This window comes from Pholcus phalangioides, unplaced genomic scaffold, assembly GCF_987345545.1.
Source record: "Pholcus phalangioides strain wild (caught in Gottingen) unplaced genomic scaffold, Ppha-v1.0 ptg000003l_1, whole genome shotgun sequence".
Taxonomy (NCBI): domain Eukaryota; kingdom Metazoa; phylum Arthropoda; class Arachnida; order Araneae; family Pholcidae; genus Pholcus; species Pholcus phalangioides.
In genome coordinates this window covers 10,430,761-10,457,549 of record NW_028301596.1, presented here as the reverse complement: position 1 = coordinate 10,457,549, position 26,789 = coordinate 10,430,761, and the positions used below count along the sequence as shown (strand labels likewise).

Here is a 26,789-nt window from a genome sequence, read left to right as displayed (position 1 = left end):
GGGCCATTTCAAAAGCGAGTTCACCAATAAAAAAAAAAGGTTTTCTGGTTCTTAAATTTTTCTTAGAGATTTCGCTCATCTATAAAACCAATGTTAGACCTACGGCAAGCCACACAAGATGACTGAATTAGTTGGCTTTCAACAGAGTAAAAGCCATTCTCTCAACTACAGTCTTCCGTATTTAGTATTATTTTAAATATTAATATATAATTTTAAATATGTATTTTTTCGCTCTCTTTTGTACAAAATCGAAAACTGCTATCATCACTAGCTCTAGACATCTTTTTTTTTTTAAGTTAATTTAGTTATTGGGGCTAACCTCCGTAGAAACTACTGGATAGAAGGACTGGCAAGGACATGAATAACGAAAAACTTCAGCATAAGAACTAAGAGAGAGTGTGCTATCTCTCTCCAACCATCCAGAGAAGGAGCTGCGACACAAGAAAGAACTAAAAAATAGAGTAAAAGGTCTGGCCAAAGCGAATATTGTCAACAAGCTTTTTCAAAACATTTTCGTTTAGACAGAAACGAGCCGGGGCTTTTCTGCAAAAGCGATTGTGAGAGGGCGAACAAAAAATGCACAGCATAGGCCTATATTGTAAGCGTATCCGTCTTGAGATACGAACCTTAGCGTTTGAACTATTGGATGGCATAAGGCCGTCCGCTCTTGTTATATTTTACGCGGCCTAACACTACGGTCATCTACATTCTCAGTTTAAGAAAGCTACGAGAACGACTTTCTGTCATTAATCCCCAAAAAAAGTCGATATGGGAAACGAAAGACAGGCTCAGCCGTTTCGAAAGCGAACTAATTTCACCTATAAAACCAAGAAAATCCCGTTTGGACCAGAAACATTTCTTGAAAATATTTCATTCATGTATATAAAACCAATCTTTTTGACCGAAGACAAGCCGCTAAAGATTCAGAAACTATCCTCTTTTCACAGTTAAAGTAAAACCCTCCCTCAAATACAGAGCTAGAGTCTCCCTTTCTCCCGTATTTATTATTTTAAATAATATTAATATCGTTTTAAATATGTATATATTTTCACTCTTTCTTTTTCTCTCTCACCAGCTCTAGAACCTTTTTTTCTAAACAGTTCCTTCATCCCAAAAAGTTAATTTAGTTATTGGCTAACCTCCGTAGGAAACTACTGAATAGTAGGAGTGGCAAGGACACGAATAAAACAGCAGCATAGAGAGAGAGAGAGAGAGAGTTGGCTATCTTTCTCCAACCATCCACAGTGAGAGAGAGAGAGTTGCGACACAAGAAAAAAAGAACTAAAAAAGAGAGAGTAAAAGGCCTGGCAAAAGCGGGTATTGAACAAGGTTTTTCCAAAACATTATGCTTTTTCGTTTAAATAGAAACGCGCCGGGGCTTTTCTGGAAAAGAGAGCGCGAGAGAAGAGAGAGCAAAAAAAAATGCATAGCGTATAATATAAGCGTATCCTTCTTGAGAGACGAACCTTTGCGTTTGGGCTGTTTGATGGCATACGGCTGTCCGCCCTTCTTATATTTTCTACGGCCGCTCACCACCACCATAGTCATCTACATTCTCGGCGGGAACCGAGCCGCCGCTCTTTCGTTTCGCACTCCACTCCAAATAACGGATCAATTGTTGAATTATTCATTGCTCCAGCAGCAGCAGCAGCGCTCGGTTTTTCTAGTTTTTCTTTTTTTTTGTTTACTTATTTATTATTATTCGGGAGAATGGAAAAGCGCTCCGGGCCAGCGTCGGGCCAGTCAACTTCGTCGGTCCTGGGTTTATAATGTGTATGTGGATGGCACAATCTTCTTTTTTTTTTTTATTTCCCGAGGAATAGTCCTCGTTGCTCTCTCTTTCCACCTTAGTCCCGTCTACAAGAGAAACCTATTCCTAAGCTTAAATAAATATTCTTATGCAAGAAATTTCTCACACTGTGGTTGGGAACCCCCTAGCATCTGCATTTTTTGTGTGTGTGTGTGTGTGTCTTTAAATTCATTCCTATGCAGATTTTTGGAAGCGTTATTTTTCCTCACCTACACTAGTCTTCGTATAATATGTTTCTCTCCTTGGAATTTTACTTAAGAAAGCATTTTTTTTTTCCACTATCTCCTTTTTTTTTTTATTACCATTAGCCCTTTCATTTATTTTTTCAAGCCCAGCTCTTTTGAAAGATTGAAGGAATCTTTTCCCCCAGTGTTGTGCATAATTTACTGGGTCATGCTCCATGTGATGTGGAAATATTATGGATATATTTGTATCTGAACTTATTATTTGTATGGAATAGTTTTTTTTTTCTTTTTCATTGTTGAAATGGTCTTCCACTTTTCTTAAGAATGAAGAATTGGTTTTGAAATATTTTTTTTTTTATGAATATAATATAAGTTTAAATTCCGAATGATAAGAGTTGAAAGATTAGCGTACGGGTGTAAATAGGGAGGTGGATAGGAATGTCCTCTCAACATTAAATTACTTAGAAATGGAGAGAGGTATAGAGATATGCGGCTCCCATAGCAATAGCAAATAACGGAGTATAAAATAATTATCGAAGCGGAACAAAAGAAATGAAATTTCGACATAGTCCCGGATTCGAAAAGTGTCAAAATGTCAGTTAGTTAATTTGTATTTTCTCTATTATGCCCAAAGAAGTTAACCACGTAACAGTCACATTTGGATAATTTCTAAGTGTTGAACTAAGGAAAGCTCGAAAGTAAAACGGAGAGAAGTGAAAAAACGATACAAAAATCACAAGAACCTTAGTTTAAACAATTATTTGTGGTGCGAATAATGCTCAGCCATGGCTCATTCCTCTTTTACCTGATTTTCACCTGCTTTCTTCCTCTGACTAGCCTACGGCCCTTTATATGAAAGCCATCTTCTCTGAAGGATTCATCTTACGTTCGTCAAGAAACCTACCCTTCAGAGAAGTGACTTATTAGTACAAATAAATGAATAAATCGTCTCTCAATTTGTATGATTTCTGCCATTTACTGTTGAATCAGAATCTAATACAGATTGGTTTGTAAGTAATCGGCGTCTTTTAGCACAAGAAAATTTTGGAAGTTTGAAACAGATGGTGTTAGTCTAAGGGAGCTCAATGGGTAATCATTTCGATTTGTTATGGCTTTCATTTTTGGTGGTACATTGCTTCTTTTTCATGCATTCTTTCTTTCAAACCGAGCACACCTCCTGTCTATCGTCATGGGCAATTTACTAGTGATTGAGTTGTGCCGGTAATATGTATACCTAACAGCCCGAGTGCGTATCTAGTGTTGTGCGTACATTTTTAGTGCTGTCATCTATATTTCAACTTCTTAGTGGAAATACAGTAACTGTAAGAGCACTTGTAAGAGTATTGATTGAATACTAGTACCGTTGTAGGCCTGTTGCTATCTGTGGCGAAACTTCAACGGCGAGATCGGCTCGCACTCTTACCTCGAAGTTGGGAACCACAGAAAGCTTTTCCCCATACCGACATACCACTCATATCATAGCTATCATATCGCTCAGTAAGTTTAAGATGCATAAAGATGAGTGAGGGCGTTGCAAGTGTATTCGGAATTTTGATTTCATATCCGTGGGTGCCACGAACGTGAAACAAAAATTTACAATGCAAATTCTTCAGAAATATAGCATTTACGGAACTAGTCAATTATTATTTTCAAATTTTAACAGCTGTTTTCAAGCTATTTGATGGCCTATTTTGTCCATATAGTGCTATTAAATACATTTAGGTATAGACTATATAACAAATCCTCCTCTTGATACTTATCTTGAGGAGAGAGAAAAAAGCATTATTTCACACCAAACCACTAAGCAACTTTTTAACCCTTTGCACACAGCTCCCGATCCGAAAACTTTCAATTATTATAATTTGCACCTTTCTCTATTAGGGCGAAAGAAATTAACAAATAGGGCGACGCAACAGAAATCACTAATCCCTATTCAAAGTGGCATGTCTTTTTTTATAAAATGGGGTTTCTTCCAATTAAATCATCAAGTGCAATAAAAACGCGTTCTATGGAGAAACGTACTTTAAAAAAAAATCTGGGCTTGTAATTGCTAAAATAAAAGGCTTTTGAGAAGGCGAGATATCTCGTCAATGTCATTGAGAAGGTTCAATAAAAAATAGCTATTAACGAAGATTCACACCTGCGTTGCTTGATAAGTATAGTATGATATCAGACCTAAAAAAAACATCCACTTTGACCAAAAAACAAGGAAAATAGAACATGTACAATGTACATGCTCGACCTCTTTTCTTTGATTTTTGTACATGAGACTAATAGAAAGGTGATTGAAGGCCTATTAATAAAAATTCCAGATCCGAAAAATGACCCTGGGGAGAGATCTCACTATTACTACTTGACCGTACGTGCACATCACAAACATTCCTCTGTGGAATTTCTAATGAATTAGTATATTCAGTGACGTGTGTTCTGAATGTATATGTGGCCTTAACGAAATAATATCGTCGGAATTATGTATGTTCCGTGTTCTACTGGTGCTGCTACCTGCAGAAAGATTCACTCTCTCTACACATTCATATCATTAACCTTTCATTATAAACCTGAGTTTATGGTCCCAGGTTCTCCACTGATTCGTGATTCTCATTAGGTGTGTTGCTCAGAAGTTCTCAGAGATGCCGCTGTACTCTAATTTATAAAGAAAATCTGGGTCTTTTTTGAGTGAAAGTGGGTTCCTCTTTCGCAAAAGATTAAGGTATATCCTCTCCACCATCATTCACTGGTATCCCTGAGAAACAAATAAATAATTCATTTCAAAAAACATGTTCAATCCAAAGGTTCATGGAAAAAAGCATTAATTACCAGCTTATATATAACTAGGTTCTTTTAAGTTTATTGTCTACTACTAGCGAACGCATCCCATGGGACGTGAATCAAATTTTTATGCATCCTTTTCCGAAATTCCGGGTGTTTGACGTGTAGTGCGTCAGCGGCATATCTGAGTACTTATAGATTCTTGGCCAAAATATACTAAATGTTTAGCTCTTCAGTACAGGATTCATGAAAAATAAAAATAATGATGATTGTTTGACCTCTCATACGATAAAAAGTTACAATCTGTTCGTATATTTCCAATGAACTATTGTGCAATATGAATGAAAGTGATTTAGAAATATTATACAGTCGATTTATGAGTGCATACAGCATAAATACAGATGATTACATCGAAATATCAAAATGTCTATGGCTATCAAGAATAAGAAGAATCTTTTCATTAAAATGTATGCATTAAGAATTCGAAATAGATTATTAAATTTGAGAAAGGAATGATTATAAAATTACCTGACGTAATCTCTTTTACAGTACGTCTTGCCGTCCCTTACGAAACAGGTACAAGTCTCATCCAAATACTGATGGCAGTCCGCGCATTTCAAACACGCAGCGTGCCATTCTAGATCAGGTGAGACCCGTAATATGTATTGATCTGTTATCTGGGATCCGCAGCCAACACACGTCGAACATCGACGTTTTTCTGAAAAATAATAAGATAATAAATTTTAGTGGAATGTGAAGTGAAAGGAAATTCAAGTAAAATCAGTGGAAAATATGAATGCACAAGCATCGGAGTTCTCGAAAGGGGTAAGGTTTGATGCATGTGTCTAATTTCTTACTCGGTAAGGTGTCTGTCAGCACCACGTTTGAATCCATTTAGCATTACCAGTGGTATCGGAGCCGTGGGTGCTCAAGCACCCAATGCTAATTTGTAACACGGATCCGAGCACCCACAGACTTCATTTGAAAATCAAAATTTCCTACATTATGCTCAAGATGAATATCCACAAGTTCGAAACATCATGGGGACATTGAGCATTACTCTGATTTTATTTTTGATGTGTGTTTGAGTGGTGGTGTTTTTGAGGGTTCATCAACATTTTTCAAGTCCCTTATCTGAAGGAGAGCATCTCCATATTGCAACTCTGAATACCGTTGTATATTCAAATAAACTAGATGTTGATTTTTTTTTTATGCAACATAGAGCTTTAATGATAGAGCAGGCTACCTCGCCAGTATGAAATCAGACACAGTATCGATCACACTTGGTCACTTCAGTGAGAAACACGTTGCTCAAGAGCAACAGGTTGAAGATGCCCAGTATAAATTGTGCGCACGACTCACAAAATTGTGTATTAAAACAAATTGTAATCCATGAAACGGGCATCCATGGGAATATTTAAAATATTCAATGATTAGGGGGGGGGGGGCACGTGACTCGGGGGTTTGTTGGCCCAACAACCCGTTGCGACACCCCTTCGTTTAAAACGATCGGGAGCCGATACAATAAGGGTTCTTGCCCTTTTGCGTTGCACGGGCCCATTATTCCACTAAAATCATCTAAAATTTGTATATTTATTGGCTTGCTTCGTTCAACCATTAAAACATTGGAAATAAGAAATTTTGCAATTGCTTATGAGGTAACTTCCACTCAGATTATTTTTCTCGGAGTCATTTCAGTTGAATCACGTAAGTCATTTAATCTGCATTGGGTCGATTGAAAACTAACTCGCGCGCGATAAAGATAATTTAAGTTATCTTTTAAACTTTCTAATAATTTTTGATTATCTCTTTGTTTTCATTTGAATTAGATGTAGCTTTTATAGAAATCTTAGACTTTGTTGGTACCAATACAACTGCAACATAAAACATGGCAAGCAAAATATTTTAAGTTATTAATTTTAATGCTAATAGCAAAAGACATTATTACTTACCAACTATTTCCTATATTTAACTCACTCCTTAACTCATAGCTTATAAAATATTATAAAAATACCACGCACGCATATCAGTGACACTTAACCAACGCAACGTCATGAACGAGAGATCACTCATTTGAAACAGTACAGTGAGCAAGTAAAATCTAAAAAAAAATCCGCAGGTTTCGTGTGCTGATGCCATCTACTAAAAAAAAAGTGTTTCAGCAGTGACGTCATGCAGTTACACGGGGACCACGCTGACTAAACCAAGGCAGCAAGCGCGACTTCAACGGGGTGGAAACAGCCCTTACTATATAGCCCTGATCGTGACCAAGACGGTCCTGCGCATGTGGTATGTGTGTTTGTACCTTCTCTAAGCTTTTCGTATTAGAATTCTGGCGTTCTCACCATAAAACTTACAATAAAGGAAATTCATGAAAAATCCTGACCCGGGATTTTAGAAAAGAAGGACCCCTGCATTACATTAACCAACACTTTCGATACATAATAAAAAGAAACTGATAGCGTCGGTATTAATAACTTATCATAAATAATTCCAAGCGAACAACACGCATTTTCTCTTACATTTATCACCAATCCAAAGATGTTTTTCACTTTATATATGTATATAGTATATGCATATGTTCTTCCAAGACGTTTCTCATCTTTTCTTTTTCATCTTTTATATTAAGGTGATAGTTTCTGTGGGGATCCTGGAGCCGTCTAGTCGAGACACACAAGAAAACCCGCCCATTCTTCTTTTTGCAGTCCTGTCATTTCTATTCCTGATAGAAAAATAAAATAAAAAAAATTGCTTTCTTTTTTGGCTATTTTATTCTTTCTTTCTTTTTAAGACGTTTTTCTTTGCCGCTATAAATGTTGACCCAAAGAAAGCGGTCGAATTAATCTCTCCTCCAAAATAAAATAAAAAATGAACAACTCGAGATTACGGCAAAACGTCGGTAAACGTTCGAATCAAGAGAGAGAGAGAGAAAACTGACAGCATAGTGGTCCCTAATTTCTTACATTTCTTTCTTTTTTTTTCCACTTTCTTATTTCTTTTTTATTATTATTTTATATACCGCCGATACCTGTGTGTTTTTCTTATTCGAACTGGTTGAAGAGAAACGTCTTGAGAGAGAGAGAGAGTTCTGTAGTGTTTATCTTATGTGTACAGAATTAGAGCAACGTGTTTTCAAGGTTATTACGATGATATTTGAACGTATTTATAGACATGAAATATTAGACTGTTAGATCGGTGATTATAGTCATGTAGAGATTATTTCTTTTTTTTTAATGTTTTTTGAATATTTTAAAAATGGCCGCTGGATGTCTCTGAGACGAGAAACGGGAGACAGAAACTGTTAATATGAATTAGGTTGAACGTGCTTGGTGAATTTACTCTTTTGTTTTTCATTGTTGAATTTTTGTATACAGTTGAACTCGGTACTAACGACCTCAGTTGCAACACTTTCAGAACTGGGTATTGATTTTTTGGAATTTTTGAAATGTTTTTGCATTTTTGATGCTCAAAAAATGTATTAAAAGCATAAATGTCAGCAAATCTTTATTTTTTTTTCAAATTTTCATTGTTCTTTTATGAAGAAATAATTCACTTCATTCAACTTTCTTTAACCGTGATGAGATGCCAGGTTATATTCATCTTTGCATACAGCTCTCTCCAGAGTGTTATTCCTAAATCTTATGTAATAAATCACACTCATTCCGGAGACATTTTCTCCTAGAAGCCATATTAAATAACCCCCGAAAGTTCAATTTTAAGTGCTGCCGTCTGAAGAAAGCCCCCCCCCCCCCCCAAAGTTGATGTTCACCATATTTCTAACTCAAAACTTACACAATACTTTAAGTAAGGCCTTAACTTCCTGGGGATAAAAGAAAAATTCTACAATGCGAAAAAGCAACCAACGCATTTGAACCACCATTCCACACGTCACAGGGTCTGAAAGGGGCATAACGTACAGAACTTGTGACCGCGGCTGATTCCTATGGATAATAATGTTAAAATATCGTTGCTTATAATGTCGATGAGAACACAAGGAAGCATTTTTCGCGTGTCACTCTTTTCCCAAGACATTCCTAGAAAATGCTTATAAAATGGTTTTTTTTTTGTTTTTTTAATGAAACTTGCTATAATTCTATAATTCAAACACTAAAATGAGAGCTGCAGATTATTTATATAATTTATAAATTATATTGTAAAAATGTTTTTATCCCGTAAAATATAATTTTCTATTCCATTCAGGCTTATTGTAGAACTTCATTTCCAGTCAAGGGTTGTTTATGGGCAATAACTGGCAATCTCATCGATAATTAGCTACATTTTTGGAAAAAAGGCGACGCCCCGTGTTTATTATCCTATTTTCCTACATTTTTGTTCGTAAAATATGGTCATTCCCCTAATCATAGTGAAAAAAAAATTGTTTTTACCGAATAAAATCTGATATTGATCAGTAACATCACATTGTCCGTCTAAGCACCTCATTTGTGAATGATTTTCATGATCAAACATGAAAATCGTCCGAGAAACACATCATTTTTTCACCCCTATTCAGTTCACCTTATCCTCCATAGATCATTTTGAATTTTACGTGTTTTATGTTTATTTTTAACATGGAAAATGTTTAAAATTAGAATGTGGACGTGTTAGGTAAAACAGTAATACTAGCATTAAAGTCGAACTTGTATAAGAGCAAAACTTGTTCAAAAAGTAGTGCTCGTAAATACTGTATTAGTAAAAACGGCCCACACACACCCAGAAAATTCACTTTTTCAACAAGGGAACGCCGCTGCGATTATTTCGGAAATTACGGTAAATTCAGATAAAGCAAATACCATTTGAATTTTTATCTTCGATAAAGGAGCATTTTTTTAACACGATGTGACAAACGATGGGCAAAGACGTCAAGAGGAGATCGCGAAACATTTTGAGAATAAAAATGACTTGAATATTGATATATCAATCTTTTAATACAAAAAATATTAAATAGCATGACAGGGCTGTGGTTCGAGCTTAATCCATTATTCACCATAGACGCGGTAGCCCAGGTAGATAAGGTACTCGCCTAAAGTACCAAAGGATGTTTAGAGATGTCGCGAGTTCGATACCCGGTTTATCCTTGTCAGAAAACTTTCCTGACACAGGGGTGACCGCCGAAAAAAAAATTGCTACCGTAGGGAGTCCCACGTCGAGGAATTAGCGCACCAACCTCTCGATGAGTATAAAAAACGAGCCTGCAAATTCGGAACCGACAATAAATTTTAGGTCTAATTAGCTCTCGTGTGCAGAAATGACCGTGATGCGACAAAAATGATTATTCACCATTGTCCCTGTTTTGGGGGGCTTGTTTTTATTTCTAATTGAGCAAAGTTGAATAGTAGAGCTTTGCATATAATGGGCTAAACCTGTGTTTCATAGTAATTTAAAGTCCTAAAATGTGTTGAGATAGGGCTTAGCTGCCGCGAGGAATTTAGAATTCGCGAGGCTGCCGTGAATATGAAGAGCTTGAAACACTTGGATAATATAATGTTAATTTTGGGTAATATAACAATAACTATTCCTAGAATGATTCGGAAAAATGATTTATCAAAGCGCGATTTAATCACGTAAAATTCTAATTTTTCTTCCGGGTTATTAATTGTCTTTATCAAAATTGTTAATATTATTTCAATTGCTTTTTCTAGTTGACCTTTAGAATTTTCTCGATGCGGATTGCTTTAATGGAAGCTCAAAATTGTTGCTCATTTTCGAAAATTTTAAATGATTCTAAATGAGTTCGCTTCCTCAAATATTATAGATATCATTGTACGTATTAGTATATGCTTGTTATATCCTTGCTGAATAATAATTCCAAGCTTCAGTGGAATTATATGTCAATGGTTTTTATGGAGTTCTCCCCTACGATTTGGAGACCTTTCACGTCTGAGCGTATTGTGACTGTCATCCTCTCGAGCCGGCAAATACTTTCCGTCAAAACGTCAGTTTCCCGCGGCTTATCACAAAGCACATTTGCAGTCAATCGGCTTATGCCGACGTCGATCTGCATTTGAACGTCACGACCGCCGAAATAGCGCAAGTCACGATAGAGTCCTCACGCTCTATCTAAACCGAAAGTTAGTCTCGATCAGTCTAGAATAACCGACTTCCATAAAAACTACAATATATTGTAAAACAAAATTTTACGCGTTTAATGACGATGTGGACACAATATAATACGATACTTGAAAAAAAACTTCAAAACCTTATCACGAAAATCTCAAATTTAATCAACATGTTCCAATGGTATGAAGCAATCCATGAATATCTTTCGTTAAAAATAATACCAAACTGTTGTCTTATGGTCACTTGGAACATAGATAATTATCAGATATACAATACCTCTCACAATAAAAATAAAAAGTCCATGTTTACATCAAATTCAATTCTTCTGTGAGCTTTATGTTGCATAGATAAAAAAATATCAATGTGTGCATCTTTATGCTTTTTAATATCGAAGTATATTACGTTCACATAAACTGGAATATTGAAATTAATATGGTATTTAAATTGTATACAGGGGGACCCGTAAATGCTAGCACGGCCTTTATCTCATCAACCGTTCGTCGTAGAGGCATGATTACAGTTTAAATCACACGTCTACGACAGCCGGAAGATGAGATAATTTCCATGCTCGCACTTACAGGACACCCTGTATATATAAGCTGCTATTCGTATACGTATAAGAAAAAGGTTTTTATCTGAGTGATTTCAATGGGCTTGTTGTAAAATTAGTGAAACTGTTCCGTTATCATTTTTCATTGAGCCACCTCGTTGAGCGATGCGCCAAAGCTTCCTACCAAAGAATGTGTAGATAGAGACTAGGAGTCTGTGGTTGTACCCGGTTTTGTCCATACGCGTATTAATTACAAAATAAGATCAAGTAATGCTATGGTACTCGTCCTATGGGGATGCATCACTTTTATTCATGAATGGAGATGGCGTATATAAATTATTCCTTTTATTTAGACGTACAAAGCTTTTTTCTCTTCTTTATTAGTACGTCGCGTAATAATTTTGCATTTGTAATATATTGAGTGCTGTAAGACAAAAATGATTGAAAATCGCATATCTAAGTTAAACCGAGCTAAAAAGTTTTTAAACAAATATTTTTCTTGTTTTTAATGAATTTTTCTTGTTTTTAATGAATTTTTCTTGTTTTTAATGAATTTTTCTTGTTTTTAATGAATTTTTCTTGTTTATGATAAATGCAATGCTACCAACGCCGAAGGTTGATCACATCAATTCATATTAAAATCACACAATTCACAATTGAATTTTTATTTATTGTATTAAAAATAATTTTCCCCCCTTAAAATGTAGAATTCAACTTAAGGCAACTGTATTCACTATACGATTCAAATGTATGCCAATTCAAATATATTTGCGAATAATTCATTCGTAGGCGCATAAAATTTAAGATCTCATAATAGGTACAGAATTTTTTAAGATATCAGAATGAACATGTCATATATGTACCTATAAATTACAGCTTCAGTAATTTTCATAATAAGTTTCATAAGACATGAAAAGGAAAGCATACGTGTGAAATAAACCCAAGTTCCTTATCCGGGTTTGTGGGCTAGTTTTGCATTATAGCATTCATTTATCACATTAAACTTGTTTGTTCTACCAATAAATACAGTATATGTTAGGACCTATTACCGAAATGATTTTTATAAATACCAAACACTTGATATGGATAGTAATTTTCCACACTTTTACAGAACAAAATTTATCTGTAGCGCAACTGCTGGTTTCTTATATTCTACAAACAAATTATTCTTATGAAATGCTTGCTATATGCTCTGGGAAGATTTTTAATACAGTGATATATCGATATAACGACAATCTGAAGACCAAGAAAATATATCGTTGTAGAGGGATTGCCGTTATATAGAGAGGAAACAATTTACCATTAGAGTATGGGCATTTCCAAACAAGACTTCAAAAAAATATCATTGCAGAGGGATTAAGTGTAAAACAGAAGTGAAGAAACAGATAAGTTTCACTGTAGAGTTAGGCCCCGCTTAATCGGATATCAACGATTCTAGCACACAATATCTGATTAAGTGGGGTATACGATTATGCGGGGAACAAGCGGATACCATAACAATTCAAATGTTAGTTTACAATGTTAGAAAAGTTTGTATAGCAAAAACGGATGAAGGGCCAATATGAATGCAACTTCTCGAATAAATCAGACATCATAAATGAAATGAAAATTATATGTACACACTATTTACAATGATCACAATACTCAAGATTTTTTTAAGCTTCCATTGGGAAAGTTAGCTTCCTCTATTGGCTCAACAGAGAACAAAAATAAAACAATTAAATGTACTCATCATTGGAGGCCAGTACCTACTCTCAAATGTTTCTTTTATTTTAATTTGAACTCAGTAACATTTCTCATCAATTCCAAATGTTTTAATCAATAAAAGCATTATGTGTATTATAGGTTGATATGTATGTGTGAAGTGATGAAGTTGATGTGTGAAGTGTAACATTCGATTAAGCGGGGATTAGAAAAGTATTGAAATGGTCATCTTGAGCGTGGAACTTTGTTTTTATGGGCGAAATTTTTATGCTGGGTTATTTTATCCGTTTAATCGGGTATCCGTTTATCCGTTATCCGATTAAGCTAGGCTGACTGTATTTGAAATACAATTCAGTATGTTGATATCGTCTCCCCCTCCCCCCTCCCCCATACCAGAGACATGACTAAGGATTTTCACTTTTTGGGTTTATCAGCTAGTGGGATCCTCCATTTTGCTCTCTAAGTATTGCGAAAAACACGAATGTGAAACGCCCCCCCCCCCGCCATTGCCCAGTTTCTCAAAGTGTGCGTCGCCAACCTTTGTCAAGGGTGTCGCTGTGAGCTGAAGATATCCAGTGCATCTTTTTTTTTTTTGCCTATTTTGGCTCTGAAGTGATTATTAAATATGGGAAAATATCCACTAAACTATTCTGTAGTGCCGCATATAAATCGTGTATTGGGTAAGGGAGCCACAGGTGGCAACCGTTTGAAAACCACTGCCCTATTGCAAAAAAATTCGACAACAAATTTTAGGGGGGAAAAAAACCATCCGTAGAGTAACATGGGTAGAGTAAACATTCAGGCACCATTTTCAAATTTTCTGAAATTCGCACATTCATGTTTCTGGTATGAGTGGGATGATGCTTGAAAGTTATCTTATAATGTTCATAGCCAACTTCTTGGATGTGCTTTCTAGTTACTGAATTACACTTGCATAAGTGTGTGTATGTGTTTGTAAGCGCCGCAAGACCAGAAATATAATTTCAAAAATGTAAGCTTCGTGGTCAAGAAATATTGAACAAAAGAAAGACTATATTTGAAATAATGGTCATTATGTCTCCTGATATTCGTAGGTTTCCCTTAACCCAATACCTTTCAAAATAAAAGCTAACTTATATGAATCGCAAGTTGTTAAAATACATTTTTAAATGCATAAGGGCCATGGCACTTCATTCCGAAAGGTACCGTGATATGCATATTTTGATACCGTGATATGCATATTTTGATACTATCGTTGTATATTATTTATTGACCAACAATTATACCATGTAAATCACAGATTGCAATACAAGACAACGTTACTTATTTTCAAAAATTATTGCATAAACTATCATATACTTACGTAATAACTGCAAAGAATTACAGTTATTACTTAAAAATGATTTTTTCCCCCTTTTGTTTAAACTGGGGGGGCCTACAGATCCCTTGGGGTCCTTGAAGGTGTTTCAGGGAACCCGTGAGCTTGAATGGAAAAACAATTGACCTTTTTTTTTCATATCTATGAACTAAATATTACTCTGTAAAGGAGTCGGTGGCGTTAGTAGCAAGGGGAGAAGGGGGGTCCTTAAGACTTCGTTTTATCAGTGAAATGTGTCCGTGTAAAACAAAAGAATAAGAACCGTAGAAAAGAACCCGGCAAAGAGCTTGCCTTAGTTAAAAGCACGGCTTAAAAAATTGAAAAAATATTTAGGCACCAGTGAAATTTCCTAGGAGCAAAGCAATATTTTTCCTGGTGGAAAACAATCCTGAATGATGTTGATGGACTTTCCCGAGACTTAATGACCCCTTTTCATGCTGAAAGACGCCCTGCAATGAAATCGGAAATTTTTGTGTCGCGTTTACAATTCAATCTATAAATCGCATATCAAAAATTTAGGTGCCAATACCAATTTTCTAGCCGTCATGGTCATCTGGAGCTTGGAATTCACCAAGCCCTGGTTTAAACTATTGAAAACTAAATCAGTGATTTCTAAACGTTCACGGTGAAATTAGTAAGGGCTTCCACGAGATATTTCGCGAATAAAATCGTAGTGAATATAGTAATAAATTCGTGATTCCTGACCACTATGTTACAGCACTTCCAGCATCCCAACCAAGATTATTTACATTGGAAAGAGATATTACAAGAAATTGAAAATTCGCGAATCTAACTCTCAATTCTCTAGAACATACATCCTCAACCCATGGCCCGCGGGCCAAATGTGGCACTCGGAGTCATCTGATACGGTCGTGAACTCAATTTAATTTTATAAAAATGAGCTAAGCAGCACATTACCAGACCACACAAGTTACTCATTATGCAGTTCCCCGTGCCGTTCCAGATCACATGAGTGGCCCGCAGCACATTCTGTGGCACATTTCCAGATCACTTAAGTGACCCGCTACATGTTTTCAAGCCAATGAGGTAGCTTCGAACTCCCCAAAAGATTTCCACCCTTGCTCTAGCTCAGTGTTTCCAAACTTTTTTTGCCCCATCGCCCCGTTTTTCAGAAATTTTTTCTCGACATCGCCCCCCAACGCAATCAAACCCATAGGATCCTATATTATACCAGTAGCTTCTACCGCCACCCCCGGAACATTCCATCGCCCCCAAGGGGCGTTAACGTCCACGTTGGGAATCACTGCTCTAGATACAAACGTAAAAATTTGTAAATCCTTCTCTTCTATGTGGTCTCAAGATTTCTATGGAATCCCAAGACTTGTATGGAATGCCAAGACCTCCATGTAGTCTCAAGCTGTCACTACAATGGAGGCTGAAATCTCAAAGTTGATCGTAAGCACAATAAGTTTACTAGAATCGAAACTGCTACTCTTTTTTTTTTTTTTTTAAATGAAAAATCTATTGATTCATGTATTTTCTGTCATGAAAAAAAAGCCCTTTTAATGCTTCATTGAACAAGTAGTTTTCGTATACGTAATAAACGCGTGCGGTTATAAAAAAAAATAAAATAAATAAATAAATAAAACCTAAATAGAGAAGAAAAAAATTAAAATGGCAACACCACAGAAAACCAAATTATACGCATAACAGAATTCGAATTGGGTCAGAAAAAGAAAAACCAGAAAAATACCCACACAAACAACAAGTTGCTTGGCCACTTTCAAAAATACGTAGTACGTCAATGTTTTAAAGGAAAAAAAAAAAACATATATTTAAAAAAAAATGCCTATTGTGTAGCTGTTCAGGCCGTCAATCATTAACAAACCATCATTCTTATTTATATTCTCCCATAAACTCAAAAAAAAACCACTTTTTTTCCTCTTCTTCTCTATCCCATCTAGCTAGATATGGCCTAAACACATTACACGCAGTATTAGCATACGTGATAACAGAATCCATTGATGTTTTTCGGGATAGAAGCGAAAGCACCAAATATTGACATTATGAGAAAGCAAAAAAAAAAAAAAAATTATATGTATGGTGTATGGAAGAAAGATAGATTAGCTTTGATTACAGAACAATTGTATTCCCACGAGGGGTTTAGGAAGGGTAAATATGGCGGCGGCAGATGTCAAGTCTTATCCTTCGAGATAATATACCGTGAAAAAAATATATATAGAGAGAGAAGAAATAACGTCGCGTCGTTCTTGATAATGGATATATTTTTGGATAAGAAAAATATTTTTTTGGCTAAAAAATACATACAATAGCAAAGAAAGCATATGATGATCGTGTAGAGCAAGGCAATCATCGTTGCCATGACTCCTTTACGATACTTTGTATCAGCGTAGGTGGGTCTTTTATAAGCAAACATTGGTCCCGATAATATTTTTCAATGTATCGACTTATTTTTCTTTTTTATCCCAATATTTCATAGGGTGTTTTTTCTTCCTATTATGAGTTTTTCCCATTGATTTGCAATCAATCATTTAACCTGCCGAAGTCATTTACACCACGCCCATCAGAGATATTATAACCCCCCGAATGAGATTTTGAGGTGAACCGAGTGTTATTTTCTAAGAAAAACGGTGATATTTTAAATCACATCAGTTTCTGAAATTATCTTTGTTAAATGGCCGTGGTTCTGAACGAGAGTTCTTGTATTGATATTCTGTTGAACAGACGTGAAAACATACTTCTAGACAGAGGAAGATTCAACAGTGGACGCACCGGGACCCCCGCAACTCTATGCCCCAAGACAACGGCTTTCCACTTCAGAGAGCCAGCTGAACATCTGCGAATACCTTGGCTTGAGTGCATCCTGAAGCGGGAAGATTCGAAAAGTAAAATACGTAAACTGGTCCGCTTTCTAGAGCAGCACCCTGAGGATATCAGAACTACAGTCCCGGAGCCGGAACCAGATAGAGAGCCACCTATGCCAGTTAGGAGATCCACTAGACTACGACGTCAACTACACCCAGACAGCGATCTCGTACATCTGTTTAGAGAAGAGGAAGAAGAAGAGGAGCCTGAGTAGTCGAGAATAGTTTGATCCACGCTGGCTTATCGAAAAGCTGGATACAAGCAGCAATTACTGACGAATGTCTTTGGACCAAATCAAACTACACGGTGCAGCGATTAGATCAACCCAGCAGTAGATTGACAGCTTTCATTGATGTGATAGTTACTGATCCAATGAAAATCCCTGAAGAGAAGCAGATCAAATTTTATCAAGAACTATTCCCGATTATGACGATTATTATGTGATTTATAACCTGTGATTTACAATTGTGATTTATTTTTATGAATCACCATTTTTCGATTACAAATTTTATACTTGTTTACTGGCGAGGTGCGTAATGGCACCTGCCCATGTATGTAATATATCTTTCTCAAGATCAATAAATGGTTAGGTTTCCCCGGAGGCACCCGAGTCCCCAGGGACAATGTGCTTATATCACTGAGTGTGACAGAGCCTGGGTGTCTCTCGGTTCCTATCACTATCACCGGGACCCCGACTTCTGAAGGGTCACGTAAAAACCAAACTTTACACTTTTTTTCTAATTTGATTGGGCCCAATATTTTCTTTTGCGCCCGGGACCACAACCGGCTAAAATCCGCTTCAGCTTCTAGACATTACATAATAATAAATCCGCATGTAAGTTCACATACAGTGTAATCTCGATACAACGATACTCTGTGGGCCATGAAAAAATACCGTTGTAGACTTTCTCAAAGTTACGTTGTATCGTTTCTCAAAGTGTGCCCCTAGGGGTGTCGAGGTGAGCTAGAGACATCGATTTGTATGCCTATTTAGGCTTTGAAGTGTTTTTTTTATAGGGGAAAATCTACACTAAACCAGCGTTTCTCAACTAATGGTCCGCGACGATGGCATGAGTGGTCTGCAAGTAGACTCGATAACTTAATTCTCGCTAAATGGAAAAATTATTCAACCTTTTAATTGATATTAGTAATACACATTTTGGTTCCATAAAAAATATACCTTCATACTTAGGATCAAACGTCCATCATCGAGGTGAATGCGGGAAATTACGATCGTAAATACGGAATATCAATAGATTTTGCCAAAAAATTCAATTTATTGCATCAAATTCAATTATATAATTGTTTTTAAAATCGCTGAAGGATGGGGAAATAAAAAGCTGCTACGAATCACAGTAAACATAACGTATTTCACGAAATAATATGTAATATATATCAAATTTTCGAATGACCATATTTCATTGAGGAAGATACGGTAAATGGGGGGAGTCTAAAATTGGGGTAAAATACGGGACACGACCAATTTTCATCAAAAATGTTGCCGGGGGTAGGCACAATAATTAAATTTTTACTAAAATTACTGAAAAACTGAGGAAAAAACGGTGAACCCGACAAATATACTAGATAAATATCTTTTTTGTCATAATTATCATAATTTGATTCACATACTGTATCATGAAAATGCTGTACATTCACGATTTTAATAAATATTACAAATTAAAATGAAAGAAAGCATTGTTGAAAACACGAGACATGTATGAAAAAAAGTGGATCAACCAAAATTACAGGAATGCCCCGTAATACGGGACACAAGTTGTCCGTAAAATTGTTTGTAATTTTGCTGGTCCTTGGGTTCAGAAACGCTGTACTAAACTGGGAAGTTGCAGACGGACCATGAATTGGGCAAGAGAGTCGCGGGTCACTGAAGCTTCAGGAACAGTGTTGTAGACGGTTTATCGTTATAATGAAAGGCAGCAGTTTATTAACGTTAGACGAAATATAGACCCAGTGTTTTTCAAAGTCTAAGCAACTCTTAGGGAGGTCATCAATTTCCGTCATAGCCGTCGCGATGAGCTGGAAATATTGACATGCGTGCCTATTTATGCTTCGAATTGGGGCTTTTATAACGGAAAATACCTACTAAAGTAGTCGGGGGAGCCGCAGATGAGGGCAAAGGGAACCGTGAGTGACAAAGGTTTGAGAATTACCGCGTTAGATTATAAGCATTTCCAAACAAGACTTGAAAAATTATCATTGCAAAGATATTTATCGTTATATGAACTATTGTCGTAGCGTAGTTTCATTGCATAATCCTTATAGATTAAGGACTTCAAAGCATGGCTTCAGAGCTTTATTTGCGTGGCCCGCCGACCTTTTTGAAAATAACTGCTCTGTATAGTCTTTTAATATAAACGAAAGAAGACCAGAGGTTCCAAACACTTTTTGGGGCCCCCCCTGATCTCAAATATTTAGGGAAGGTAAGTCATCTTTGAAGATGGTATACATAATCACAGCATTTACAGAAATGATAAAAAATCACCTAAATCAGGAGTTCTCAACCTTTGTGTTCCACGGACTCTTTGAACCAATAAGACGATCCCCACCCGCTCAGCAATACGGTTAAGGCCACGGACCTCTCTACAGAATGATATTCGCATATTGTAATGTGAAAACGATGAATTAATTGTCATCTTATCCGAGCTCACAGATCCCATGAAACTTCTCCAAGGAACCCTGGTTGACCCTGAACGACTGATCAAAATGAAAGAATTGATTTCAGAATTTATGTATGTGGAAATGTATAATTTATTTAAGGAAATGTTTCAGAACTAATTAAAAATTCATATTTCAAGAAAGAAATTGCCGAATAAATGCAAGTTTATAATTTAATGAAAGAAATTTGCAAATAAATATCTCATATATATATATATATATATTTATTTATATATTTATTTATTTTAGCACTTCAAAGTGCCTACCGAATAGATATATATATAAATACAATTAAACCTCGCTACAACGATTCTCGATATAACGATAAATCCCTCTACAACGACATTTTTTAAAATCTTGTTTTGAGTTAGCATATAGTCTAATATTAAACACCTCTCGATACATCCTCAGTAGGGGGAAATTAGCGGTTCGGGGACAATGGGTGCTGCCCTTTGCTGCCCACCTGCTGCCCTTTGCTGCCACGCGATAAGGGAGGCTGCTGCCCCGCGATAAGAGAATGAGGGACACTAGATGGCGCTTTACTGTTTTTATTGGGGGTCATTAATAAATTAAAATTGTTAATGTCAGGGATCTTTCCTAAATTAAATTTTTTATGTCACATTTTCTAAGGTTCCAAGTTGTTATTCTAAAAGGGCTCGTCATATATTAAATTATCTTTTGGAATTTCTTATTTCTATCTCAAGTGATGAGATTTTTTTTTTTTCAAAGAGGGTGCAATTCCTAAATTATCGTTTGGAATTTTTTTTTTATCCCCATGTTCAAATCTGACTTTCAACCAAATAATGCGATTTTTCACAAGAGGGGACTCGTTCATAAATCAGCTAGTAAAAATGCATGTAAAAAGACTTTAAATCTTACGCAACAAAATATTTGAATAGTAATATATATATATATAATCACCACTTTATATTTTTGTATACGTCCTTCCAAATTAACGTTTTCACTAATACCATGATATCACAACACTCCGTGATGGGGTATTTTTCAAAGAGGGGTTGTATCGTTTGGAAATTTTTTTTTTTTTTGTGAAATTCGTCACAACTCTGACCTCACATCCGTCCCTAATGTTCTATACCTTTTTTCTTTTTTTTTTTAAATTTCATGCCCATGACGTCGTCAGGTCATTATTCTGAAATATTTTTTTTTCACAGGGGTCGTTCTTGAATTATCGTTTACGCGTCGTTAAATTATCGTTTGGAAAACTTTTCATTCTGACATGTTTTTTACCATCGTGTAACTTCTCTTGAAATACGAGTTCGTTTACTTATCTGAGAAAATTTTCCGAGCTGTAAAATAAAAGAGTTACTACAAATGAATTGCAAAGTCTTTTTTACAAATCAAGTTTTCAATTATTCAATATTTTAAATAATTTTCTTCAATCATACATTTCAAATTTTCATAATTAATCAAATAATTCTCCGTGGCGTTATGATTTTCCACTAGAATTTCAGCGATGTCATGAAAGTCAAGGCATGATCGTAATATTTGTAATAATGTTAAGTTATCAAGCAACTGCGTGCCCAGCTGATAGCCCATGGCGCATCCACGACAACTAGATATTTTTTCCCCTACGAAATCATAACTTCTTTTAAACTTCCGACTATAGCAACGGTAATGTAGAACTTGTGTTCATCACTTTAGCTTGATTTTTTCTTTTACGCTAACTCTTCTACTATTTTTTCCAATGACATCCTCTCTAATGTTCTGGGTACAGTAACATAAAGTTAATTTTTGTTGGAAAAACTATAAATTGCGAAAGAAGGAGGGAAAGCTCCAATACAATTCTTCCATCTACCGAGATATCACACTTAGTACGAGAAGAGGTCAAAGAGAAATCGAACTAGCGCAAAAACACTCTTGATCGCTATAGTTCATTCTTTCTTAACAGTCAACCAACAGGTAGACACTTTTTGCTTTCATAAAAAATAATATATATTTTTCACATGCATTTGTTAATCTTGAAGAAACCCCCGCGACGTTTTAGTGATCTCACAGTCAAATAGTGTGATAAGACAAAATATTTTATCCGAATGTATATGATTTCCTGAAGTAACAAAAAAAAATTAAAGGTCATCTTTCAACGAAGAGTCAAGAATCACTTACCATGGTGGATACTCATTCATCGTTTATTGAGAGCATGCAAAAGAGTTAGCTTACAGTGTTTAGTACTAGCTTCAATCTTTTACCTGCAAACTTACGCATTTGTCAACATCGGGAAAAAATAACAGCGAAGAAGATGCTATAGAAACAATAAAATCAAAAATATAGTAATACCAAGAGGCTTTGAAATACTTTTAACATATATTTATTTTTATTGATTATTCTAGATAATTTCTTTGAATCGTATCATCTCCCACCCAACTCAGCATTATCATCACCGCGATTCATTACTGGATCTCCATTTGGATTTACCCACATGTTTCCTCATTCGTAAAACGTTCTGGGTGCAGCTGTGAATCTGATAATATCGGGGTGGTCGCCTTTGATGGCGAACTTGAGATGTCGATTAAAAGAAAGTCATTGGCTGATTCACGATTATTCGCCCAATCTCGAACCCGTTGTTGAGTCTAAAAATGAAACATTTGGGGGAAAAAAAAACCTTTTATTTTAAAAATAGATAAATTTAAAGAATAATTTTGCTATTTTTTGAGTTTTCCTACAAAAAAAAATTTCAATTTTAGTGATGAGGATTATATAGACAACCGAAGAAAAAACTTTTATTTTGTTTTATTTTTTTATGTCCTCCTAGTATCACAAAACAGTTTGTGAAACTATGACGTTGAAATTGGATAAATCGTGTCGATCAAAAGACGTCTCGCACTTCGATAGTATGTTTAAAATGTTGATACTAATAGGAAAGCAATATTTTGTAGCATCGATTTTATTTTTCTATTGAGCATAAAAAATAGTTTAAACAAAATAATTGAAGAATTGTGTCAGGAATATTATGTTTATTACAACTGACTACATTCGAGACACTTTTAAAAATAGAGCAGTCTGTACAAAACGTATGTTTTTAACTATAATTCAGAGATATTTTTTAGCTGTTACACATTATTTCATCGAAATTAGCTTATTTTTATACTTACGCTGAACATTTTACACTGAAAAACTAATGTATATAGTCATTTTTATACACTACGGGGCTATAGCAGTTGTCAATTCAATGAATTAGAAGTTCTAAGATATTATAAATATTTTCGGAAATATGTTAATTTTTATGAAACAATACATGAAGTTTCAAAGAAAAGAAATTCAATATTTTATATTTAAACACTTGTAAAATACAACTGAGTATATAGCCAGTTCATTGCAGTTAGTATCACCTGAAAACCACGACTAAAAAATTTCATTAAAATATCGAACATACTTTTGAGAAGATGAGTTTTGCACGCAGTGAAGTAACGAAAAACACGAATCTTCATGAACACGTTTAAAAATTAATTGAGACCTATACTCTGGTTGAATTGACTCAGCTAGAATTTTTTTCATCACTTCATATGTATAAGAATAAAATAGTTGTGTATTTCTATGAAAAAAAAAAAAAAAGAATCGCTAATTTCCATGATATTCGTCATTTGAAGATAGTCACAACCTTAAGTTCACATCGAGAAACGTTCATAACGTTATATAGATCGCTAATAAATGAGAGATGCACATCACACACTCCTTATTTTTACCTTTAAAATCGAAAACGATGTTAACTCTGTTGGATAATTTTAACCGCTTGATGGGCGTACATATTTAAAATGCAGGTTAAACACAACCCGATAAAACCGACACCACCGATAATTCTTTTCATACTCTTTTAAATTTTCAAGACAAGAGAGGACGGAACTTTTTATAATTAAAGACTAATACAATGTTGTTAGAAAGAAAGTCAAAATTAACAGGAGAACCATATAAAACAATTGTTTTATTTCACAGTAAGAATCGATAAAACGGAATAAATTGAAAACTATATCAATTTTCCTTTTTTTTCTTCGTTAATGAATTTCCCTCCTCAGGAGACCTTTTCATAGATGACTGGGCATTCCCTTCCAAGGTATCACATATCTCATGTTATGCTCTCATTCTATGCTCATTTCAAACTGAGCGAAGTCATTAAGTAAATCACACTCATGCTGCATATTGTAGAAAAGCCTAGAAAAATTCAGCTGAAATGTGAAGAAGAAAATCGCTGTCAAATTGAGGTGAGTATCCCGACACGCTCTCGCTGTTTAAACTCCCAATGACAAGTAACGCGGATAAAAAATGAATACGTACGGAAAATCGTGACGTGGAATACAACAATTTCAATTAGAGTGAAATTGATTCGAAGTATATTTTTGATAACAAAGTTGCTGTCTTTTGAAAATGTCACTATCTTCATAAATCCGTAATTGTAATAGTTCAACCTCTCATAAGAAAGTCGCAAGCAGACGTGAAAAAAATTCTTCACCTCCATTCTTCAATTGGCATATATGAAGTAGTTGCATATCACACGACACCTGCGAGAACACTATGTATCGATCACATATTCAGAGACCCTCGCGAAGAATGGTAATGAAAATTTTTACAACGTTGAACCTCAGCGTGAAGAAAATTCCTCTTCCGTGCGTCATTCAGATCACTGTATAGACTTTTTTCCCCTTCACATCTCTGCTTCTACACTCCACAAACCAATATAGCACACATTTTTTTAAATTAATTTTTTTTTCTGTTTAAAACATTTTTGTTTTTTCAATTTTTTAATATTTTAAACTCTTCCCCAGATCTAGTTCTTACATTTTAACCACTCCCGGAACGCTAAAACTTTAGCTAAAGCACAATGGCCCTGCTGCTTTGGGTGATATGAACATGAAACCAGACTTTTCGAAACATTCATCGGGGAATCCAATAGTATATAGGATGGAAGACCGAATTGTCGCTGCAAAATTTTCGCTTTTTCTTCGAATTTCACGAAAATCGTATGATAATTTTCATTTATTCGGACCAAGTCTGCTACAACCATCTCGTACGGGTTAAAACCCAAGTACCACCCAAGTTTGCGTATGTTTCCATACACCCATGAAACCTGGGAGAATTCTCCATCACTTAAATCGTGAACACTAAATGATGCCTTATAAATGTTATGATATGTCTCATCTGTTTCCAAGTTAGAAAAACTTTATTCCTTAACAATAAATTCTCGCGATCTTAACCTATAACACTCAACATCTGACACGCATGCCACAGCAAACAGGAAGAAATTTACTTACTCATAGAGTGTAGAAACAGAGATGGAAAATCTAAATACACTAGCTGGAATCGAACGAAAGAAACAAGGTGATTACAGTTTATTACACACTCGATCAAATATACTTAGATTAGGCTAAGCTGACGAGTTCCGCTTGTATAGAATTATGCTAAAATATCAAACTTCAACTAATTTGGGGGGGGGGGGGGTGTTATGCCGCCATTGTAGCCGTAGTTAACATTTCAACCCTAAGTGGCTAAGAATAGAGGCATTAGTTAGTCAGTCACACGAGTGTTTGTCCATCCTTACGTCTCTTTTTTGATTCATATACCAATGTGTGTGATAATCAAGTGAAACCAACAGATCCGTAATATGCAACCCCTGATACGAGTTCATGAAGTGAGGGGTGCTAAACTGAGATAGTTGTAAATAGTCAAAAAAGTGGGTGATAAGAGGATCGAATGATAAGAGTGAGTTGTTATCTCGAACGTACTCATGCAAACTCATGCAACCTTCTCCTCAGATTCCATCACACATGATGTGTAGTATGTGTAGAGACAGATACATAAGCTCACTGCGAACAACCGAGAGTGCGTGATGAATTAAGTTACAAGTGTTTTTACAGAGGGGAAGGCTGGTGCGTCAATACCAAATCATTACCCCATGATAATGATAATCAGAAGAAAAAAAAAATAGTAAGAATTGTAATCGAAATCACATCAGACACTAATCAACAGTGGACACTTTTAATCGCAATATGATAGAGCACAACTTTTTTTTATTGCAATAAAAAAAGTTAAGTAAATGAAACCAAGGAAGCAAAAAAATAAATAAATAAATCTCTCTTCACACCAATTCCTTATACACTGTATTGCCTTCGCCTCATATACACGCAAGCTAGCAAAAAAAAAAAAAAGGAATTCATTAAAATTCATACAATGCATTACGTCTCCATCAATCAATCAAATGATTGATCTACGTACACCTTTCAACGTTGTTTCACACAAAGAAAAGTAAAAAAAAAATCAGTTTCCTACGAACAAACTCTAGCTGTGGGGGAAAAAAAAGAATCAGCATGCATCCCTCTCTCAATTTTACTCTGCTGAATTTTGCTGAAATCACCGTTCTTTCAAAAACTTACAAATTTTACGCTAAATTCCCGAATTTTACGTAGCATTATTTTCAAATTTTTGTTAAATGTTTTGTTTGTCAAATTTTTGTTCAGCGACGTTGTACCATTAGTGCTTCTCAACGCGGAAGCCAATGGCGGAGGGGGGGCGACACCAACTAACAATCAAAGAACCGTTCTTTGATTGTTAGTTGGTGTCGCCCCCCCTCCGCCATTGGCTTCCGCGTTGAGAAGCACTAATGGTACAACGTCGCTGAACAAAAATTTGACAAACAAAACATTTAACAAAAATTTGAAAATAATGCTACGTAAAATTCGGGAATTTAGCGTAAAATTTGTAAGTTTTTGAAAGAACGGTGATTTCAGCAAAATTCAGCAGAGTAAAATTGAGAGAGGGATGCATGCTGATTCTTTTTTTTCCCCCACAGCTAGAGTTTGTTCGTAGGAAACTGATTTTTTTTTTACTTTT

General features: G+C 35.5%; 1 protein-coding gene across 3 annotated transcripts in view; it reads right to left on the bottom strand.

The window, feature by feature from the left end:
- tup (LIM1_Isl and LIM2_Isl domain-containing protein tup) overlaps nucleotides 1-26,789 on the bottom strand; it is a 139,942-nt gene that overhangs the window by 98,632 nt on the left and 14,521 nt on the right. For all 3 annotated transcript variants that reach the window (XM_089243995.1, XM_089243987.1, XM_089244004.1), the window contains exon 2: nucleotides 5,293-5,482. In XM_089243995.1, the coding sequence (XP_089100121.1) occupies nucleotides 5,293-5,482 (190 nt within the window). The remainder of the gene's footprint in view (nucleotides 1-5,292; nucleotides 5,483-26,789) is intronic.